Below are 17,769 nucleotides of genomic sequence, written 5' to 3'. Positions count from 1 at the left end.
ATTTGGGCCTGAGACCCCTCACCCCAGGGGTCTCTCGATGCCAGCGCCTCTTCCACCGCCAAGAGGAGGGAGGACCCCTCAGCCTGGCCCTGACAATGCTAGTGAGGTGAAGTCAGGTCACCCCTGAGCTTGCACTTACTAGATGCTTCCTCTGTACTCACTGACTGACCTTGGTTATTTACTCAACAAATATTTACCAAGGACCTACTATGTGAGTGCCAGACCCAGTGCTAGAGACATCAGTGAACAAAGCATAGATCCCCACCCTGGCAGTAGTAGCGTTCTAGAAGAGAGACAGCAGGAGATCAGTAAAGGAGATACTTAAGTACAAGGCCGAGAGTGCTCTTCTGGAGGATGGGTGATAGGGAGAGTAGGGAGCTGGGGAAAGGGGTGGTCCATGGAGTCTGATGGGGAAGTGGAATTTGAGCAGTTCAAGGAGAAAGCCAAGCAGGCATCTAGGGTAAAGGCATTCCAGGCAGAGGGCACAATATGTGCAAAGGCCCCAGGGCAAAGGCGGCACCAGGCTTGTTGGAGGAACTGCAAGGAGGCCTGTGTGGCTGCACCTGAGTGAGTAAAGGGGAGAGAGGGAGAAGGTAACAGCGGCAGAGAGGGGGCAGGGGCAGGTCATGCAGGGCCTGGTTGGCCTCAGGGAGGACTTGGGCGATTCACCCTGGAGGGAGGTGGCAGCCTGGAGCGCTGAGTGCAGAGGAGGGCAGGGCCTGACTCACAGAAAGTGATCACAGACGCCTTCTGGTGGCTCCAGCCGGGAAGGCAGACTGTGAGGGCCAGGGCAGGAGTCCGGATCAAGGGTTGGTCCAGGTGGGCCATGAGGTGGGATTAGGTGGAGGCAGGAGAAATGGACTGGTTCTGGGTATGTTTCAAAGGTAGATGTCCAGTTAGAATTCCAAATGGGGAGTTCCCGTCGTGGCGCAGTGGTTAACGAATCCGACTAGGAACCATGATGTTGCGGGTTCGGTCCCTGCGCTTGCTCAGTGGGTTAACGATCCGGCGTTGCCGTGAGCTGTGGTGTAGGTTGCAGACGCGGCTCGGATCCCGCGTTGCTGTGGCTCTGGCGTAGGCCGGTGGCTACAGCTCCGATTCGACCCCTAGCCTGGGAACCTCCATATGCCGTGGGAGCGGCCCAAAGAAATAGCAACAACAACAACAACAAAAAGACAAAAAAGACAAAAAAAAAAAAGAATTCCAAATGGACCGGATGAGGGTGGTGAGACAAAGAGGGGAGTCAGGGGCGAGCCCAAAGATTTTGGCTGAAGCTGCAGTGACTGAAGGGGAGCAGACCAGAACAGACTAGGGGTGGGGCTGAGAACATCTCGGGTCTGGCGTTGAGGACGAGGTCCAGCTGGCATGGACCAGGGGGTGTCCTCAGCACACAGGGGATCTGAGCCTAGCGGGTAGGGCCAGGGGTCCTCGGGGCCACCTGCCGACGGAGCATTCAGGAGGCAGAGGGGAAATCTCCAATCTGCTTCCGGGGCCCATGATAGTGCGTCCAAGAGAGACTGAAGGGAGGGTCTGCACGTAAGGACCTCAAAGGGACAGAGAAGCCTGACAGCTTCTTGTCCCTGGAGCGGACAAGGGTCCAGGGAGCGACATCTGTGGGCTTTCGGGCCAGAATCCAGCAGAAAGGGAGTAAAAGGGTGCCAGATGGGGGCCATCTTAGAGTAGAGGGCTCCGTGCCGAGTGGGGCGACCTTGACGGCCCCAAGGGCAGGACCTTGGGGAGGGGGTCGGACGGAGCCGGTGGCGCCATTCCAGGGGCGGCCGCCAGATGGCGAGGCTGCCGCCTTCCCGGGGCGAGAAGTGAGGAAACCGGTGCGGAGGGTCTACGCTCCCCGCACCACAGCCCCACCGGCCTTCTGGGCTCCGGAGACTGCGGAAATCTGGGATGCACTTTTCCCAAGAAAGGGTTCAGAGTTCTCACCAGTTTCTCAATGCTCTCGAGGCCCCTTTTCCTCCCAGCCCTCCACCCAATTGGGAGCCGGCAAACGTGAGCAGTCGGGCGGGGCAAGGGTGGCCGCGTGAAAGGAAGCCGGGAATGCGGGGTACCCTCGGGGGAGGAGCCTTATAGAGCCAGCTAGTAGCCCGCTAGGAGCTGGCTCCTCCCGCCCCCGGAAAAGGGCGGGCAGCGGACGCCCCCAGGCGCCGTCACCGCGCCTCGGTTGCTGGGTAACGGAGAGGGAAGGCGGGCCGGGGGTGCAGCTGCGCGAGGCGTGGGTGCTGCTGGACTTAAGCGCGTGGCTGAGGGCGAGGTACCCCCGGGCCTTAAGGCTGTCGGGCGTCACTATGCGTCCCTGTCAGTGGGTCCTTGACAAGATCCCCACCGGGTCCCGGGACTCACTGCCTCAGTTTTCCCAAGAGGAGGCTAGGGACTACACTGACCAGGGGGACAGGGGAGTCCGAGGGCCCACCGGCTTGGGAAAGACCACACAGGCTCTGGAATCGGGTTTTAAAAAAGCGTATTTAATTAAATACCGGGATGAAGCCAGGCAGGGCAGGGGCCCCCCCTCCCCCCATCTTGAGAGGCCAAACTGGCTGGAACCAGGTCCCAATGACCACCGGTCCCTCCAAGCCCCTGAACACTGGGAAGGCGCCAGGGACCTGGGTCCTCAGACCACAGTCCACCTTCTGTGGACAGGAACCGGCTGGGGCTGGGACAATCATAGGGCTATCCAGACAGTCACAAAGGGAAACAAGGCCCTGGAACCACCCCCACCCCCAACTAAGGCATCTCACCAAGGGTTTTGGGCAGATGGACCAGCCCAGCAAGTACCTGCCCAGATCCACCCGCCCAGCTCCAAAAGGGCTTCCCGCCCCCCTCCCCAGGACCCCGGGCAGCTGTCCCTGGATCCTGCCAGGGCCAGTGAGGGTCCGCACCAGTGCCATCCAAATACCCCAGCCCCCAATGAGGACAAGAAGGTTCTGGAACAGATGGGGATGCCACAGACCTCCTGCAGCCCAAGGCAGGATGGGCCCTTTCAAGGTCCGGGACGGGGAGCCTGGGTCCCCTTCCCATTCCAGGGCGGGGGGTCTTCGGTCATTGTCCAAAATGAAATCCAGAGGAAGCCACAGTGGGAAGACACCAGGAGAGAGGTGGTATTTACCCTTCCCGATCCAAAGCTCAGTCCATGCAGACCCTCCCCCCACACCCCCTAAGGACAACAGACCACTCGTGGGGCCCAGATCAAGGAAGGGATTGGCGCCTGAAAAAATATTCTACCCGGTCCAAAAAAATCGAGCTATCCCAAAGGGGTTCTGGGGTCAGCCCTCCTGCTTCCTCCCACATGGGCAGAACCTCAACCGAGGGTCTAGGGGCCCTGCTGCCCAGGGGGTCGTGCAAGGAAGAAGGGTGGGGAATGGTGCATTTCTCCCACTGGCTGTCCTGGTCCCAAATAGGAGGGACTGATTGTCACGTGATGCTGCACAAGGCCAATGTCGGGGACTCTTCCCCTTCAGGAGGGGAGCTGGTCATGTGCCAGCTCCCCCCCAAGTCTCTCTCACTCATACACTCGCACAACCACCCAGAGGGGGCAGTGCAGCCCCCACCCCAGCAGAGACAGGAAAATAAATAAGCCTGCATTCATACCCACCCATTGTACCCCCCCAATGAGTTAAACTGCTCTTTGGCAGACCCCGTTTCTTTCCCCCACCACGAGTCTCAGAAGCAAAACGGGGACCCCTATGGAAACCCTACCACCTCCCCCCTTCCCCGCCCCGCCCTTGCTGCTGGGGAGCTAAATGTCCCCCCACCGTGGGTAGTGGGGCAGAACCTGTGGACACCTGAGATTGAGTACCCGAATGGGGGCAGCCGGGCTGCACCCCGTTTCCCTGAACGTCTCCATGGCTTTCAGTGGGGTGATGGGTGCCCCCCCTGGGGGGGAATGGGGGGACAGGAGGCAGCCCGGGGGTAACCCCTGGTTCACCTATGGCTCTTTGCACACTTCATCCCAACCTGGAGAGAGGGGCCTGGGGGCCAAGTCTGAACACTGGTTAAGGGGTGCCTTTCCTGGGCCACCTCCCCCAAAGCCCACACATCCCCCAAAGCAGGGAGGCGGCAAAGGGGTAAGGGGAATGCCTTCTGGCTACCCACCTGGGGTCCCTGTTTAACAGCTGGGAAGAGAGTTAACAATCATGGCTATATACAGACACGGGGCCCCAGCTACCCCTCAGGAACAAAACCTCCAAGGCCCAGATAACCCCGGTCCAGTCTCAGGCCCCCTCCTTGTCTTCTTGAAGGGGGCAGGGGCATTTTGGGGGCCCCTACGGGGTCACTGGAAGGGGCTGGACTGGCAGTCAGTCCGGCCCCGCCCCAGGCCCGGGACAGCAGACGTGTTGCTGGTGCTCCATGCCCAGGCCCAGCGGGGGCGTGCTCAGGGCGGCTGGACCAGGGCTCTACAGGACAGTGGAGGCCGGGCTGGGCACCGGGCTGGGCGCGGGGCTGCCCGCCAGGCTGCAGGGCAGCGAGTCGCTGGGCGAGGTGCTGCGGGTGCCCGGGCGCCGGAGCAGTTCCGGGCGGAAGCCGGGGTGGCGGCGAGCGTGCTTGGTCAGGTGGTCGCTGCGTGTGAAGCGCTTGGAGCAGAGCGGGCAGGGGAAGCGCTTCTCGCCCGTATGCGTCCGGTGGTGGCGGGCCAGCTCGTCGGAGCGCGCAAACTTCTTGTCGCAGCCTGGCCAGTCGCAAGCAAAGGGGCGCTCACCTGGGCGGAGGGGACAGAGGCCAGACAGAGGTCAGTGTGGGGAGAGGGGATATTCTCCCTTCTACTTCCTATGGCTAACAACCATTACAGACCCGGAGCAGGTGCCACAGGTTAAAGGAAAGAACCTAGAGTTCTCCCAGGCCTGCCTGCCCACTCCCCCACCCCCAGGACCGGCGCCACCTGGCTAACATGTGTCTCCTGGTGTACTTGCCACACACGTGCCCGCTCTGGAAAGCAAGTTGACTTTCTGTGGGGGCTTCTCCTTATGCAAACGAGTCCTGCTGAACCCCACCCCGCGAAATTCCCTTATACCTTTCCGGTGGGGCATTCCCGGCCTCCCAGGTGCTGGCGGCCCCAGTTAACCCCCTTGCTTTTGGAAATGACCACCCGGCGCGCCGGTGTGAGCGTCGTCTGGACAGCTTCCCCTGCTTGACCGCTGACCCACATGGCCCTTCTATGAGCACAGGATACCAGCAAAAGGACCCCACCCCACCCCCACCCCGGGCCGCGCTCGCGGGGTGGGGAAAGGGACGCACGGCCCACCGGGGACGCCCCAGGGTTAGGGCGCGGGAAGGGGCGGCGCCAGGAGGCAGCGCGGGACTCGCCCCGCCCCCGCGGAACAGACGGCCAGGGGAGGGGCGGGCCGCCGCCGGCAACTTCCTCCGCAGACCCCTCCCACCGCCGGGCCGGCCTCGCCCATCCTGCCCCTGCTGCCGCCATCCCTGCTCGCCGGTCCCACCCGCTTATTCTGTGGGGATCCCTACCCCAGAACAGTGCCTCCCGACCCCTCATCTGACTCGGTCGCGAACCCGCAGCCTGTGTTGTCAGGTCTCCCAGGCTGACCGGGGGCACCCTCACCACGCCCCAGTCCCAGGGGCCGTGAGCACCCCCGTTTGCAACCTTTCGGACCCAGCGCCGGGTACCTGGGACTCTGGAACCCCCCGTCATTATTTTGCCTAAAGACCAGGGGTTTTGAAGGGTGTTTGGGGGGTTGTGCAGATAGAATGTGGATACACGGGCAGGGTCACCCTTGTGCTTGAGAGACAACCCTCGTGGCACTGAGGGAGTCCAGCAGAGGAAGGGGGGACAGCCAGATGGGGGCAGGAAAGGAAGAGCCACAGGGGAGTCAGGGTGGTACCTAATGTGTACACTGGAAGGCCCACACAGAGTACTGGATGGCTGGGTCTGCAGTGACCCTAGCTGAACCTGCCTCAGGGGACCCACCTGAGAGGAAGTGTGACAGAAGAGTGTCCCCTCAAGCAGCACCCTGGTGGGGGATTGCAGAGCCAACCAGAAAGCAATGGCAGGGAGGGTATGACACACCCGCAGCCTTCGGGGAGCAGAGCCTGGATCCTCTCGGTGACCTAGTGACAGACATCTGTGATCTTAGCTCAAGGCCTGCCCTGGGGAGGAGGGCTGGGAGGGGCGAGGGGTCAGGAATGCAGAGGGGCACTGGTGGGCTTCAGAGCAGCTTCTGCCCAGGACAGAGCTAGACTAACCCCCCATCCCTTTCTCCTGGCCTCACTCAGCCAGCCCTACCACCCACAGCCACGGAGAGGGATCAAAGGTCAGCAGGGCCTCCCCGAGTTTCTTGTGGGGTACCTGTGTTACGCCCACAGCTGAGGGAGGGCCCCAGGAGGCGGCAAACCCAGCTGTGCTGATGCTACCTCCGGTGGGGGGCGTCACAGACAAGTGTGCTGCTGGGGGGAGAGCAACAGTCCCCAAGACCACAGGTGGCCCCAAATCCCTGGGGGTTGTCGTCTCCACACCTCATGCCTCCCCTGCAACAAGCCAAGAGGCGGAGTCCGCAGCAGTTGGGGGAGGGGTCCCAGTGGGGACATACTCAACAGAATTTCAGGGCTCAAAACACCCACCCCATTTGGCTCCTGAGGGCTGAAGTCTGGGGGAGGGGAGTCAGGTATGGGGTCAGGGCTGCAGCTTTAAACCCACCCGGGGCCTGGGGAAGCGATGCCCCTCGGAGGGGCACGCAGTCCGGTCGCCATCTTACAGGGCACAGGCAGGGTGCAGCAGAAGGGGAGGGGGCCATCCCACCGCTGGTGCGTCCCGCAGTTGGCTCACTTCCCCATTTCGAGCGGTGGGGCTGGTCCCACCCCACCCCCGCCCCGCAGCTCTACTTTGCAAGGAGCAGGTTACAAGTGCGGTGCCAGTGCCCGCAGGGGCCGGTCGAGAGCAGCCGACGGGAACAGCTGCCGCACGTAGCTCGGCGGTGGCAGGGACAACCGCAGCCCAGCCCGCTCCACTCACGTGCTCCCGCCGCCAGGGCCGGGGGTCGCCTGCCAGCCCCGCCCCGCGCCGCCGCGAGTAGCGCACGTGCACACGTGGCTGGCAGGACGCGGGAGCACAGGCTTCCTGCCCCCAAAACAACTTTGGGCGAATGCCTGCAAGATGCCAGGCCCTGACACCCTCTCACAGACACTGGCCGGGAGCAGGGGGCAACGCTCTCAAGGCTCAGAGCCGGCTCGCCCAGGTGCCACCACCTGTCTGTTCCGGCTAGACTGGGCGCGGGGCTAGACTGGGCGCGGGACGTGAATGGGGTGGGCGGGGCTGCAGTGGACTTGACCCTCTATTTGGGCTGGGCCTGTGGGTGAGCTCAGGACAGCCGGAAAATGGAGGCCAGGAGGTCCTGGAGACCTGTCATAGGGGAGCCAAGAGGTGGTACCATGCTCCAGGCCTGGCTCAGCCTGCCCCGCCTTCACCCAGGGAGAGAGTGTGGGACCTCCCTGGGCTGGGAAGGGGGCCAGGGCCAAGGGTCTGACAGCTAACCTGCACTATAACCTCCTGAGGTCATCTTTAACCTAAGAGTTGAAGATGGAAGTGTGGCCCGCGGCTAACACTTGCACAAATGCCCACCTACCGGGTGGGCTGCGCTGGGGGAGGGGCCCATGGAAGGAAGCATTTCAAGAGAGCTGGGGAAGCTAGAGCTGCAGCAGATGGGGGGGCGGCGGGCAAGGCGGCGGCGCAGGCGGCTTCCCAAAGGAGATAGGCCTGAGAGGCCGCAAGGAACCCAGAGGACAGAACAGAGATGCCACTGAAAGCTGAAGGACTGATGGTGAGGACTGCAGGGCAGGGCCCAGGATCCTCCAGCCACTCGCCATCCTGATGTCTTAAAAAAAACCAATCTGCGGGAAGTTCATCTGCTCTGCGACCTTAAACACTCATTAAACTTTGCACCCCACCCCCACCCAAGACTTCCCTCCTAGCCCTACTCCTGAAAGTTTTCCATTTCTTTTTTTTTTTCCCTTAAGTTTTTATTTATTTATTTTTTGGCCAATGGCAGCATATGGAGCTCCCAGGCCAAGGATCAGATCTGTGCCTTTGCTGCAGCAACACCACATTCTTAACCCACAGTGCCAGGCTGGGGATCGTCCCAGGGCTCCCAACACACCATCAATCCCATTGCCACAGCAGGAACCCCAAGTTTTCCATTTCTTTGGCTCAGCTGTGTTGCCACCAAAAGCATAAGCAGAGGTCTCCCCGCCCTCAACTCCCCATGTGGAACCTGGCAGCAAATCCCATCAACGCCCCATCAAATTACCTCCAGCTCCCACCCTGGCTCCTCTCAGCTCCAGCCCCCAGCTCAGGCGTGGACTGGTGCAGTAGCCAGTGAGTGGGCTGGTATGTGGGCTGCCCAGTCTGTGCTCTGCCCCCTGGCTCAGAGTCAAAGCTGAAATCTTTACCTTAGCCTGGGCTCCTCTGTAGCCCCACTAGCTGCTCCTCACACACTAGGTTCCTGCCACCTGGAACCTCCCCCATGTCACTCGTCACACACTAGGTTCCTGCTCCATGTCACCCTTCAGTGCAGTCTCTCTCTCCTGCTGGTGTACCTCCCCCTCCACTGTCTCCCACATCTCAGCTTTTCTTATCCTTGTGCCCAGTCTCTTAGTGTGAAATCTGCCCCATGTCCCATTGTAAAGCTGAGGGCACAGGCCTGACACACCGTGGGGTACTTAATATATCCATGCAAAGTCTACAGACCCAGAGAAGGGCGCTCAGCTCACTGGTTCCAGCAGGCGCTAATGGCTAACCAGCTAGCCACGATCTAGTCTACCCCCGTCCCTCAGGTAGGATCTGTGGCTACTACCCCCCATTTATTTAAAAGGTGGGCCCTTGCCACCAGCTCTCCTCACTCCCAGAGAACCCAGGCTACCCTGACTTACTTCCCCACCGAGATAGGCATCTCTGCCACAGAGGGGGACCCTCTCAGTCCTGGGGCACCGCTCCCACAGGCCCCCCCCCAGAGCATGCTGTTCCAGAGGCCTGCTGTTCTGGAAACAGGACTGGGTGAGGGCGGGGGCCCCCCTCTCTAGGAGGCCAGCTCTTCATGCTGGTATCATGTGCCAACTCCCGGGCCATCTGGGCCACCTTTATCAGGAAGCCTGGGTGGGGGCTGGTTATCGCCCCCCACAATGTGGGGGTGCTCCACCCCCACCCCCAGCTAAGGCACAGGCACTATGGCCAATCCCAGCTGCTCACCAAACCCCAATGCTGGAGAAGGGGTCGAAGTGGGGAGGCAGTCCTGGGCACTTGCACCCCTTGGGCATGGCACTGCCCCTCTCTGCCCCTCCAGATAAATCACTGGGACTCCTGAGCCCCACCTCGTCCTGGAGAGCTCACAAGCTTTGCTCAGATAGCCCTGGGGGGATGTGGTGACCATGTCCCCTCTGGCCTCAGTTTCCCCATCTGCTTCTCCTCCTGGGGGTCTACTCAACAAATACCACCCCCAACCCCAGCTTGGGCTGCTAAATCAACAAACAGGGGGTTACCGCAACTGTCTCTTGTCCCCCATGTCTGGGGCTTCCCCCTCCCACCCAATCCTGGACAAGCACACCTCTCTCCCTCCCACACAGCTCCTCCAAACCCCTCTCCCATCCTAATCCCTTCCTCATAAACGGATTTTCTTCAGCTGGGAGGCCTGCCTCCCCGCCCACCCCTACCCTGCCCTTGGGATTAAAGGGAACACTCACCTCACACTTACCTCCCTGGCCCCCTCCCCACCTCCCACTGCAGCCTCGCAGCAGCAGCCTCCCAATCCTCACCCAGGGCCCCTGCCCCCACCCCCTGCAGCCGGGTGGTGTCCCTTTGCTTAGGACACACCCTTCCCCACTTCTTCCAACCTCTTCCTCCTGGAAGCCCTTTCCTCCATCACCGCTGCTGTCAACAGCCCCCAGTGTTCTAGGAGCCCCATGGAAAGGGCACTGGGCCATGCCCACAGTGCCTCGCACACACAGAAAACCCTCAGCGACTTCTCAGGCTTAAGCAAACAAGGTTTTACAGGGGGTCTCAACTGGAGGTGATCCCACAACCCCCAGGGATCACTGGGTGATGTCTGAGGACATTTGTCCTTGTCACAACTGGGGGTGCACCCAGCATCCAGTGGGTGGGGGCCTGGAAGGCTGTCCAGCACCCCACAGTGGCCAGGACGCCCCAGATGGAGAATGACCCAGACTCAAAGTCGGCAGCTCAGAGGGGGAGCCCCAGACTAACAGCTCCAGATCCAGATCTAAGCTCCCGGGGGACGAGGGTCTGAGCCCCCCAGAAGGTGCTGTGTGCTGGGGGCTCTGGGACAGGGGAGCAGTCCAGAGATGGAGGAGGCTGAGAGAGCAAGTAGACTGCCAGCCTCTCCTCCGCCCCCGCCCCACCTCCCTCCAGCTCCCTCGGTATCCACGGCAACCGTGTCAACATCTCCTGCAGCTTCCAAGTCTTTCCCTGCCCCAAGCCAGAGTCAGGAGACCTCATTCTGGGCCAGGGGCTGCAGGCCAGATGCAAGGACTAAAGCACAGACCTCCACACTTCCCTGCAGCTGGCGGGGGTGGGGGGGGGCTGTGAAAGACCCCGTGGCCTCTCCTGGCTTCCCCACTCCAACCCTCTCTGCCAAATGGAACAGCGAAGATGGAGGCACCACACTCCACTTGCCTGACTCCTGCTGTGCCCGGTGGCTCATCTGTAAAATGGGGCCAGGCCAGGATGGGAATTCTCTTTACAGAAAGGAGGGCGGTCAGGCAGAGGCAGGTGGGAAAGGACACCCTCCCAAAGACCCTCAGGGAACACCGGCTCAGCAGGGTTCCTCAGTAGATCCCACCCTAGGCTAGCCCCCAGCAGTGGACAACACCATACTCACAAGCATGGCTTCCCCACCCCTCAACAGGCACAAGGGCAGCTGCCCCCTCCCCTGGGGGCTAGAAAAGGCAAAAAACCTGAACGAAGACCCTGGGCAGGGTTTAGAGGTTCTGGGGGCCAGAAAGGTGAGGAATTAATCATGAAGCACGGGGGTGCCCCAAACCCTCCAGGACCAAATCAAGGGTGCCTGGGTGCAGGCTTTCACTCCCAGAAACGTCTTTTTTATCAAGGGGGCTTCGCGACAGCACATCTGCAAGCACAGGTCCCTCAGGGGCCAAGGCACAAGGGCTGGCACCCTGCCCCCCATCACTGGGACACCCCGACTGACCCCAGGGCCTCGGTTTCTCATTAAAAACAGGAACAGCAATGCTGAGATCCAGATCTTTGACTAGGAGTCTTTCCTTCCCCATGGGCTAAGGGGGGGGCGGCCAACACTGGCTGAGGGCCTAGGGGGCTTCTGAGGACCCCAGGAAAAGCTGGGGAAATGTCCCTCAGGAGCCATAATGTGAGGTGCACTGGCCACCCTCTTTCACCAGACCCAGGAAGTCCGACAACATAAAAAAACAAAAACAACCAAACCAGGGAACTGGAGATATCAGCGACATTCAAGTGTCATGGCATCCCTGTTTCCACCACACTGCTGGGACCAACCCTGCTTACCCCCACCTCCTCCGCGTGTTCCTACAATGGGAGCAGGTCCACCGAGCCGCGCGGACACACGCTGCTGCCTAACGTGACCCCCATAAGGATCCCTCAGGGAAAAGCGGCGACAAAGCCTTTCATACAGACAGAAAACACACCCGCAAGGACTAGATCGTGTGCTATCAACTGACAGAGCCCTAAATCCAAGTGCACGCCCACCCAGTCGCCCCTGACCTTCCCAACCAAAGGAAGACCGCCAATGCTCAAACTCTGGCTGCCGACCAAGGCCCACCATCCCCTGCCTCCCAGCACAGGAGAAAATGCTGAGGATGAGACTCCATGGGGGACACTGGGGGAGGATCCACAGGAGGAAAAGGAGGCCAGAGCCTCCTGCCTCCAGTTTCCCCCAGAGGCCCAATCCCTACACCCGGGTGAGCTGAGACATGACAGTGTCGCCAAATCCACCCCCTACCGGCTCCTTCAGCAGGTGGGGGGAAATGCGGTGAGGACGTGACACCCTCAGGGATCTCCCTCCTCCGCAGACTCAGGCCCTAACCCGCATTTCCAGCCCACCTTCCGCCTATTAAAACAGGAAAAGGAAAAGGAAACGTACGCGGCACCCCCTTAACCTGGCCCCGCACCAGGCGCTCAGCCGCCCTCTGGCGTGAATCCTCGCGGCTACCCCGGAGGCAGCGCCGCGACTCCTCCTGCTTTTCTACAGATAAGAAAATCGAGGCATGGGAAGGAAAAATAACCTCACAGCTGGACGTTCCTACCATGGTGCCCAACACTCAAATTCGAAACCAAAAGAAAAGAAAAGAGAAATGAAGCCGAAAACGAAGGGGCCCGAGAGGCCCGATCCACCAGCAGACCCCGCCGCCACACGCGCCGCGCCCCTCCCCAGCTCCTGCCTCCGCGCCCGCCATCCGCTCACTGCCTGCCCGACCGCGTGGCCGCCACGCCCCCCGCGCGCGCCCCACCCACTGAGGCCCCGCCCTCCCGGCCGGCGCGGCGGCAGCACGGGCGCGCCCCCCTCCCCGCCCCCGACGCGCCACGCAGTTTCGGGGTCCCAGCGGGGGAGGGGGCACTGGAGGCCGCCCCCGCGCGGACCGAGCGCGCGGCCGGGCTCACCTGTGTGCGTCCGCAGGTGCGACTTGAGGTGGGAGGATTTGTAGTACGCCTTGGCGCAGCCCGGGAAAGGACAGCGGTGGCTCTTGGCCGCGGCGGGCGCGGCGCCGGGGGCGCGGCCAGAGGACGGGGACGAGGCGGCCGAAGAAGACGAGGCCGGCGATGCGCCCCCCGCAGCGGCGCCGGGCCCGCCGCGCAGGTCGGCCAGGATGCTGGCGGCCAGCAGGTGGGGTGCGGCGGCGGCGGCGGCGGCGCCGGGGCCTGGGCCCGGGACGACGGGGACCGGCGGCGGCGGTCCCGGGGGCCCGGGTGGGGCGGCCTCGCGGCGCGGCGCGCGCACATCTAGGCCGGTGGCCGAGCCCGCGCCCTCGGGGCCCGGCCGACCGCGGTGCACCACGGCGCCCGAGGAGATAGCCATGAGCACGTCGGCGGCGAAGTAATCCACGCACGCCACGGCTGCCGACATGCCAGGCGAAGGGCGCGCGGCGCGGCCGAGCAGGCGGAGCGGAGGCGGCGGGAGCAGCGCCCGTCCGGCCGGCAGCGGCTGCTCGAGTGCGGGAGGCGGAGGAGGAGGAGGAGGCCGGCGCGCGCCGCCGCCGCCGCCGCCCGCGCTCGGCCCGCCCCGCCCCGCCTGACGCGCCCTGACGCACCGGAGCCCGCGGGGGTGGCCGCGGCCCGCCCCGCCCGGAGGACGCCCCCTCGGGGCGCGCGGCCACGCCCCCCGCCCGGCGCGCCCTCCACCACTCTACCCGCCGCGCGAGGCCGCCGGGGGGCGGGGCCCTGGGCGAAGGAGCCGCCCCCTCGGCGCGCCCACTCGAGCCCCGGAGCACGCCCCCTCCCCCTTTCCCGAGAGCGCCTTCTATACGGGAGGTGCCTTCCACACGGGCGCGGCCGCCCGCCTCCCGGTCCGCTACCCGCAGCACCAGTTCCTCACGCCAGGAGGCTCCGCCCCGTCCCCGGTACGGTCCCACCCCCGGAGCGCGCCCCGCCCCATCCCGGCACGCCCCTCCCTCCTCGGACGGGCGCGCCCATCCCTGCTCGGCGCGCGCCCCGCCTCCTCGCGGGCTCGCCCACCCCCGCTGGTGCGCGCGGCCGGCGGGAGCCCTCCCCTTCCCCGGGCTCTTCCACCCCTGCCCGGGCGCGCCCCAGGTCGCGATGGGGAAGGGCTCCGCTCCCCACGTGGCCCGGTGGGGGTGCGGAAGCGGCCAGCCCCGCCCCCTGGCCACGTGCGCGACCCTCCCCCCTCACGTCCTCCCGGGCCTTTGGCCCTGCTAGACCGCGCTCGCCTGTGTCCCGTCGCACCCTTTTGTCCGGGGTCCCACTCGCCATTCCCTGGGATCCGAAGCTAGACGGGGGTGGGGGGGGGGGTGGCCACTCCCGGCCTGGCTGAGTCGAGCGAGCCTGCGCTCTTTCCTCTTTTTGCGCCCCATTCGAGAGTCACTAGGTGAGGAGGGCTGGGGTCACAAAGGGCGGGGCTCGGTGCTTTGATGGGGCAGAGTATCCCATCCTTGCTGGGACATAGGAACGTCGCTTCCCGGTGCCCGGGATGGGGAAAGTGGGGCCTCGCCAAGCTTCCGAGGACGTCCAGCCCAAATTGTTTAATTTGGAACGCAGATGCTCGGGGTCCGCCTGAGCCGCAGGCCTGAGTCGGCAGGCGCGTGGAAATGGGGCGATGGGGTGGCCCCCTCCAGTGTGACCACGCCCCTGCCCCTTCCTAGGCGGGCCACGGGGGCTGTGCAGTGACCGGAGCGACCTCCAGGGGGCCTTCCTGCACGGGTTCCAGTCGGCTCACTAACCCTCCCTGGGTTAATGTGAACAGGACTTTATACTCACCCACCCCACCTGCAAACCCCTCCCCGCCACACCAACCCGCACACTAGCCCGACATGGCCTCATTTCAGCTCCTCGTTACCAGGCTGGTCACTGTCCCATGGGTACTCCTGGTCTAGGCCTGACCACCCTTGGTGGTGCCAGCTTGTGCCAGCTCCTTTTGGGCACTTGCCCTTGCACAAGGCTGGACAGGGAGGAGGAGCACTGAAGTACCGATTTCAGGCTGCAGACAGTACATGCAACACCATCGTTTGGAGCTGAGTCCACTCCAAAGGACCACTATCCAGGTGAGCACTGGGGGGCACTTGTGGTCAGCATTCCTACTGGCCTGGGCCTCCTGTGCCTTTGAAGCCTAGAGGGTAGACCACCTGGGCAAGCCCCCACCCTCCACCATCTCACCAGCTGTCTGGGGCCTCAGAGCACCAGCCACTGGTCTTTCCCACTCCTTAGGTCTGGTCTCCCACAAGTCAGGAAGGGCTTTGCAGGTCCCCCTCCCTGCCTCCCAGCCTACCCCAGCACGTGGGAAGAAGCAGGGCAAGAAAAGAGGCCAGGACCCTTTGTTGGTTCCTTCCACTGATGTTTATTGGACCCAGAGCAAGATACCTTTGTGGCCTTACCCTCTGGGGGCTCACAGTCTAGAGTACAATGATGTCACAGGTGGAAGGTCACAGAGCTGACAAATGAAGGAGATAGGGGCGACATCCCAGAAAGGGCTCTACCTGGGGTCTGAAGGTCAAGTAAGCAATCACAATAGGGAGAGCCATGGCAAAGAAGAGATCAGGACCATGGGACCCAGACAAAACCTCCTAGAGCCCCTGGTGGGCACCCACTCCCAGAGAAACACAGGGTCTTGGACCCATGACTTTTATTTGGGGGCCCACACTCTGCCCATGGTGTTTCTTGTTCACACCCTGGGTGGCCTGCGGACCCTCTTGCCCCCCCTTCCCTCCTCCCCATGCTCATTTCTGCCTTGTGTGCTGTCACCTTATCCTCACTATGACCCTTGAGTTGCCACCCCCATTCCATAGGTGAAGAAATCCAAGTTCCCTGGTGGCTCAGCAGGTTAAAGATTTGGTGTTGTCACTGCTGTGGTGCAGGTTTGATCCCTTGCCCAGGAACTTCCCCATGCCTCAAGTGCGGCCAAAAAAGTAAAAAGGAGAATAAGATATTAGGGGTAGGAGAGGACCCAGAAGTGGCCTGAAGCATCTGGACCATGTGCAAAGCTAAGAGGCAGCAGAAGGTTTGGGGGCCTGAGCTTCTCTCCTGGCTGGTCTCCCACATGGCAATCAGTCCTTTCTTCAAGCCTCAGTTTCTTCCTCTGTAAATGGGGGCTCATCTCCAGCCTTCCCTCACAGCACTAAGAGGCTCAGGGGTAGGGGCTCTTGCCAGGCCACAGGGCCTACGGAGCGGGGCCAAGGTGAGCAGGAGGCTGACATGGATGTGTAGAAGAGGGAGGCCTCAGGGGGGTAAGAGCATAAGGTTGGTGCTGGTGATGAGAAGGCCACATAAAGTGGGTGGTGTCCAGAGCATCAATGCCCTGGTCCAGACAGTTCAGGGGCAGATTGAAGGCTTGCATATGTAAACACGTGTGTACAACACTCGTCTATGTGCACAGATATGCTGAAAGGGCCATAGGTTTTGGGTTTTTTTGTTTTTTATTTTTTTGCTTTTTAGGGCTGGACCTACAGCATATGGAAGTTCCCAGGCTAGCGGTCTAGTTGGAGCTGCAGCCACCGGCCTACACCACAGCCACAGCAACTCAGGATCTGAGCCACATCTGTGATCTACACCACAGCTCACAGCAACGCTGAATCCCCGACCCACTGAGCAAAGCCAGGGATTGAACCCCCATCCTCACGGATGCTAACTGGATTCATTTCTGCTGCGCCACAACAGGAGCTCCAGCCTTTTTTTTTTTTTTTTTTTTTTTTTTTTTTTGCTGCACTTGCAGCATGTAGAAGCCATTTTCTTGCAGTATGTTCAAGCCAGGGGTCGAACCCATAACACAGCAGTGACAATGCTGGATCCTTAACCCACTGAGCTACCAGGGAACTCTGTGCCTTTTTAATAGGACTTTCTGTATAGTTCAATCTTTTCTTTTTCTTTTTTTGGTCTTTTTGCCTTTTCTGGGGCCGCTCCCGTGGCTCATGGAGGTTCCCAGGCTAGAGGTCTAATCGGAGCTGTAGCCGCCGGCCTACGCCACACCCATAGCAAAGTGAGATCCGAGCCACGTCTGCAACCTACACCACAGCTCATGGCAACACTGGGTTCTTAACCCACTGAGCAAGGCCAGGGATCGAACCCACAACCTCATGGTTCCTAGTCGGATTCGTTAACCACTTAGCCACTATGGGAACTCCTAGTTCAATCTTTTCTTTAAATCCATGTGCTGTATTTATTCTGTTTTCTTTAAAATGTCAGCAGGTATGCAAGCAGTGCAATTATGGGCAATGGGTGCTTTCCTTTTATAGTCCTCTGTATGAAAAATTATTTTCTAAACAACTCCCTTCCCTTTAGTGTGGACTGATCAGGGAATCCTGGGGCCCTCACCCTAGCTAATAGGTCAAGGTCAACTTCAGGGCAGTATCAGGGACCCCTGGTGGGAGGCGCTGAGGAGGGTACCTCACCTTGGCATGTTCTTCCTCAAATCAGAAGTGGTTTGACCTCAAGAAAACCTCAGATGGGCCCAGATTAGGGGGCTTTTTACCAAACACCCAACCAGTCCCAAATTGTCTAGGTCATGAAAAACAAGGGAACACTGGAGCAGTGTCACAGATTTTAACAGACTAAGGAGACACGATGTCTAAACAACAGGTGGGTTCCTGGGATGGACAGTGGGGCAGAAAAGGATGTCAGTGGGAAAACTGCTGAGACAGGAGTGAAGACCGAAGCATGTAAATGGGTAGGAGCCCAAGACTGTTCTTGGTTCTGACAAGACGGTCCTGGGAGGGCACTGTGGGGAAGGGAAGACATGACACCTTTTCTGGAAATCCCAAATTAGTCCAAGATGAACCTCTGAAAGCAAACAGGAAGAGTGGGTGCATCCACTTAGGATCCTAGCATCTGACATCGGAGGCACCCTTGGAGTCTGACATCATCACCACTTTGTAGGGAGCCAGCAAAACAGTAAATGTGGTAACTTTGACCCAGCAATTGCACTCCTGAAAAAATACCCTAAAATTATTCTTCAGGAAATAGGTGTGTCTGTGTATGGCTCCGCTGTGATAAAGGGAAGAAAGGAGAACCCATGGGGGGTCACTGTGTCATGGAGCATGTGGTCACGAGAGATCCAGAACACAGCGTCAGCAGCGGATGTGGTAGGG

The 17,769-nt window shown here is 61.2% G+C and overlaps 1 protein-coding gene across 2 annotated transcripts; it reads right to left on the bottom strand.

Annotated features, from left to right (window-relative positions):
• Nucleotides 1-2,456: 2,456 nt before the first annotated feature.
• On the bottom strand, nt 2,457-13,082 carry KLF16 (KLF transcription factor 16). Of its 2 annotated transcripts, none has more exons than XM_085008457.1 (2): nt 12,102-12,423; nt 2,457-4,708 (listed from the first exon to the last, which is right to left on the bottom strand). In XM_085008457.1, the coding sequence occupies exons 1-2, from the start codon at nt 12,265-12,267 to the stop codon at nt 4,407-4,409; spliced, it is 468 nt and encodes a 155-aa protein (XP_084864583.1). In that variant the 5' UTR covers nt 12,268-12,423; the 3' UTR covers nt 2,457-4,406.
• Nucleotides 13,083-17,769: the final 4,687 nt, after the last annotated feature.

The sequence above is a fragment of the Sus scrofa genome, chromosome 2 (genome assembly GCF_054392235.1).
Source record: "Sus scrofa isolate SSC_HxYL_T2T_F1_AM1 chromosome 2, Sscrofa_HxYL_maternal_Yorkshire_Landrace_v2.0, whole genome shotgun sequence".
NCBI classification, from domain to species: domain Eukaryota; kingdom Metazoa; phylum Chordata; class Mammalia; order Artiodactyla; family Suidae; genus Sus; species Sus scrofa.
This window is presented reverse-complemented; position numbering and strand designations above follow the sequence as displayed.

Excerpts from the sequence above, each read along its gene's own strand:
- KLF16 (XM_085008457.1), bottom strand. The coding sequence starts at position 12,267 with ATGGTAGGAACGTCCAGCTGTGAGGTTATTTTTCCTTCCCATGCCTCG. Across the intron at positions 4,709-12,101 it reads CCAGGTTAAGGGGGTGCCGC|GTGAGCGCCCCTTTGCTTGC; the intron begins GTACGTTTCCTT and ends CCCTCCGCCCAG.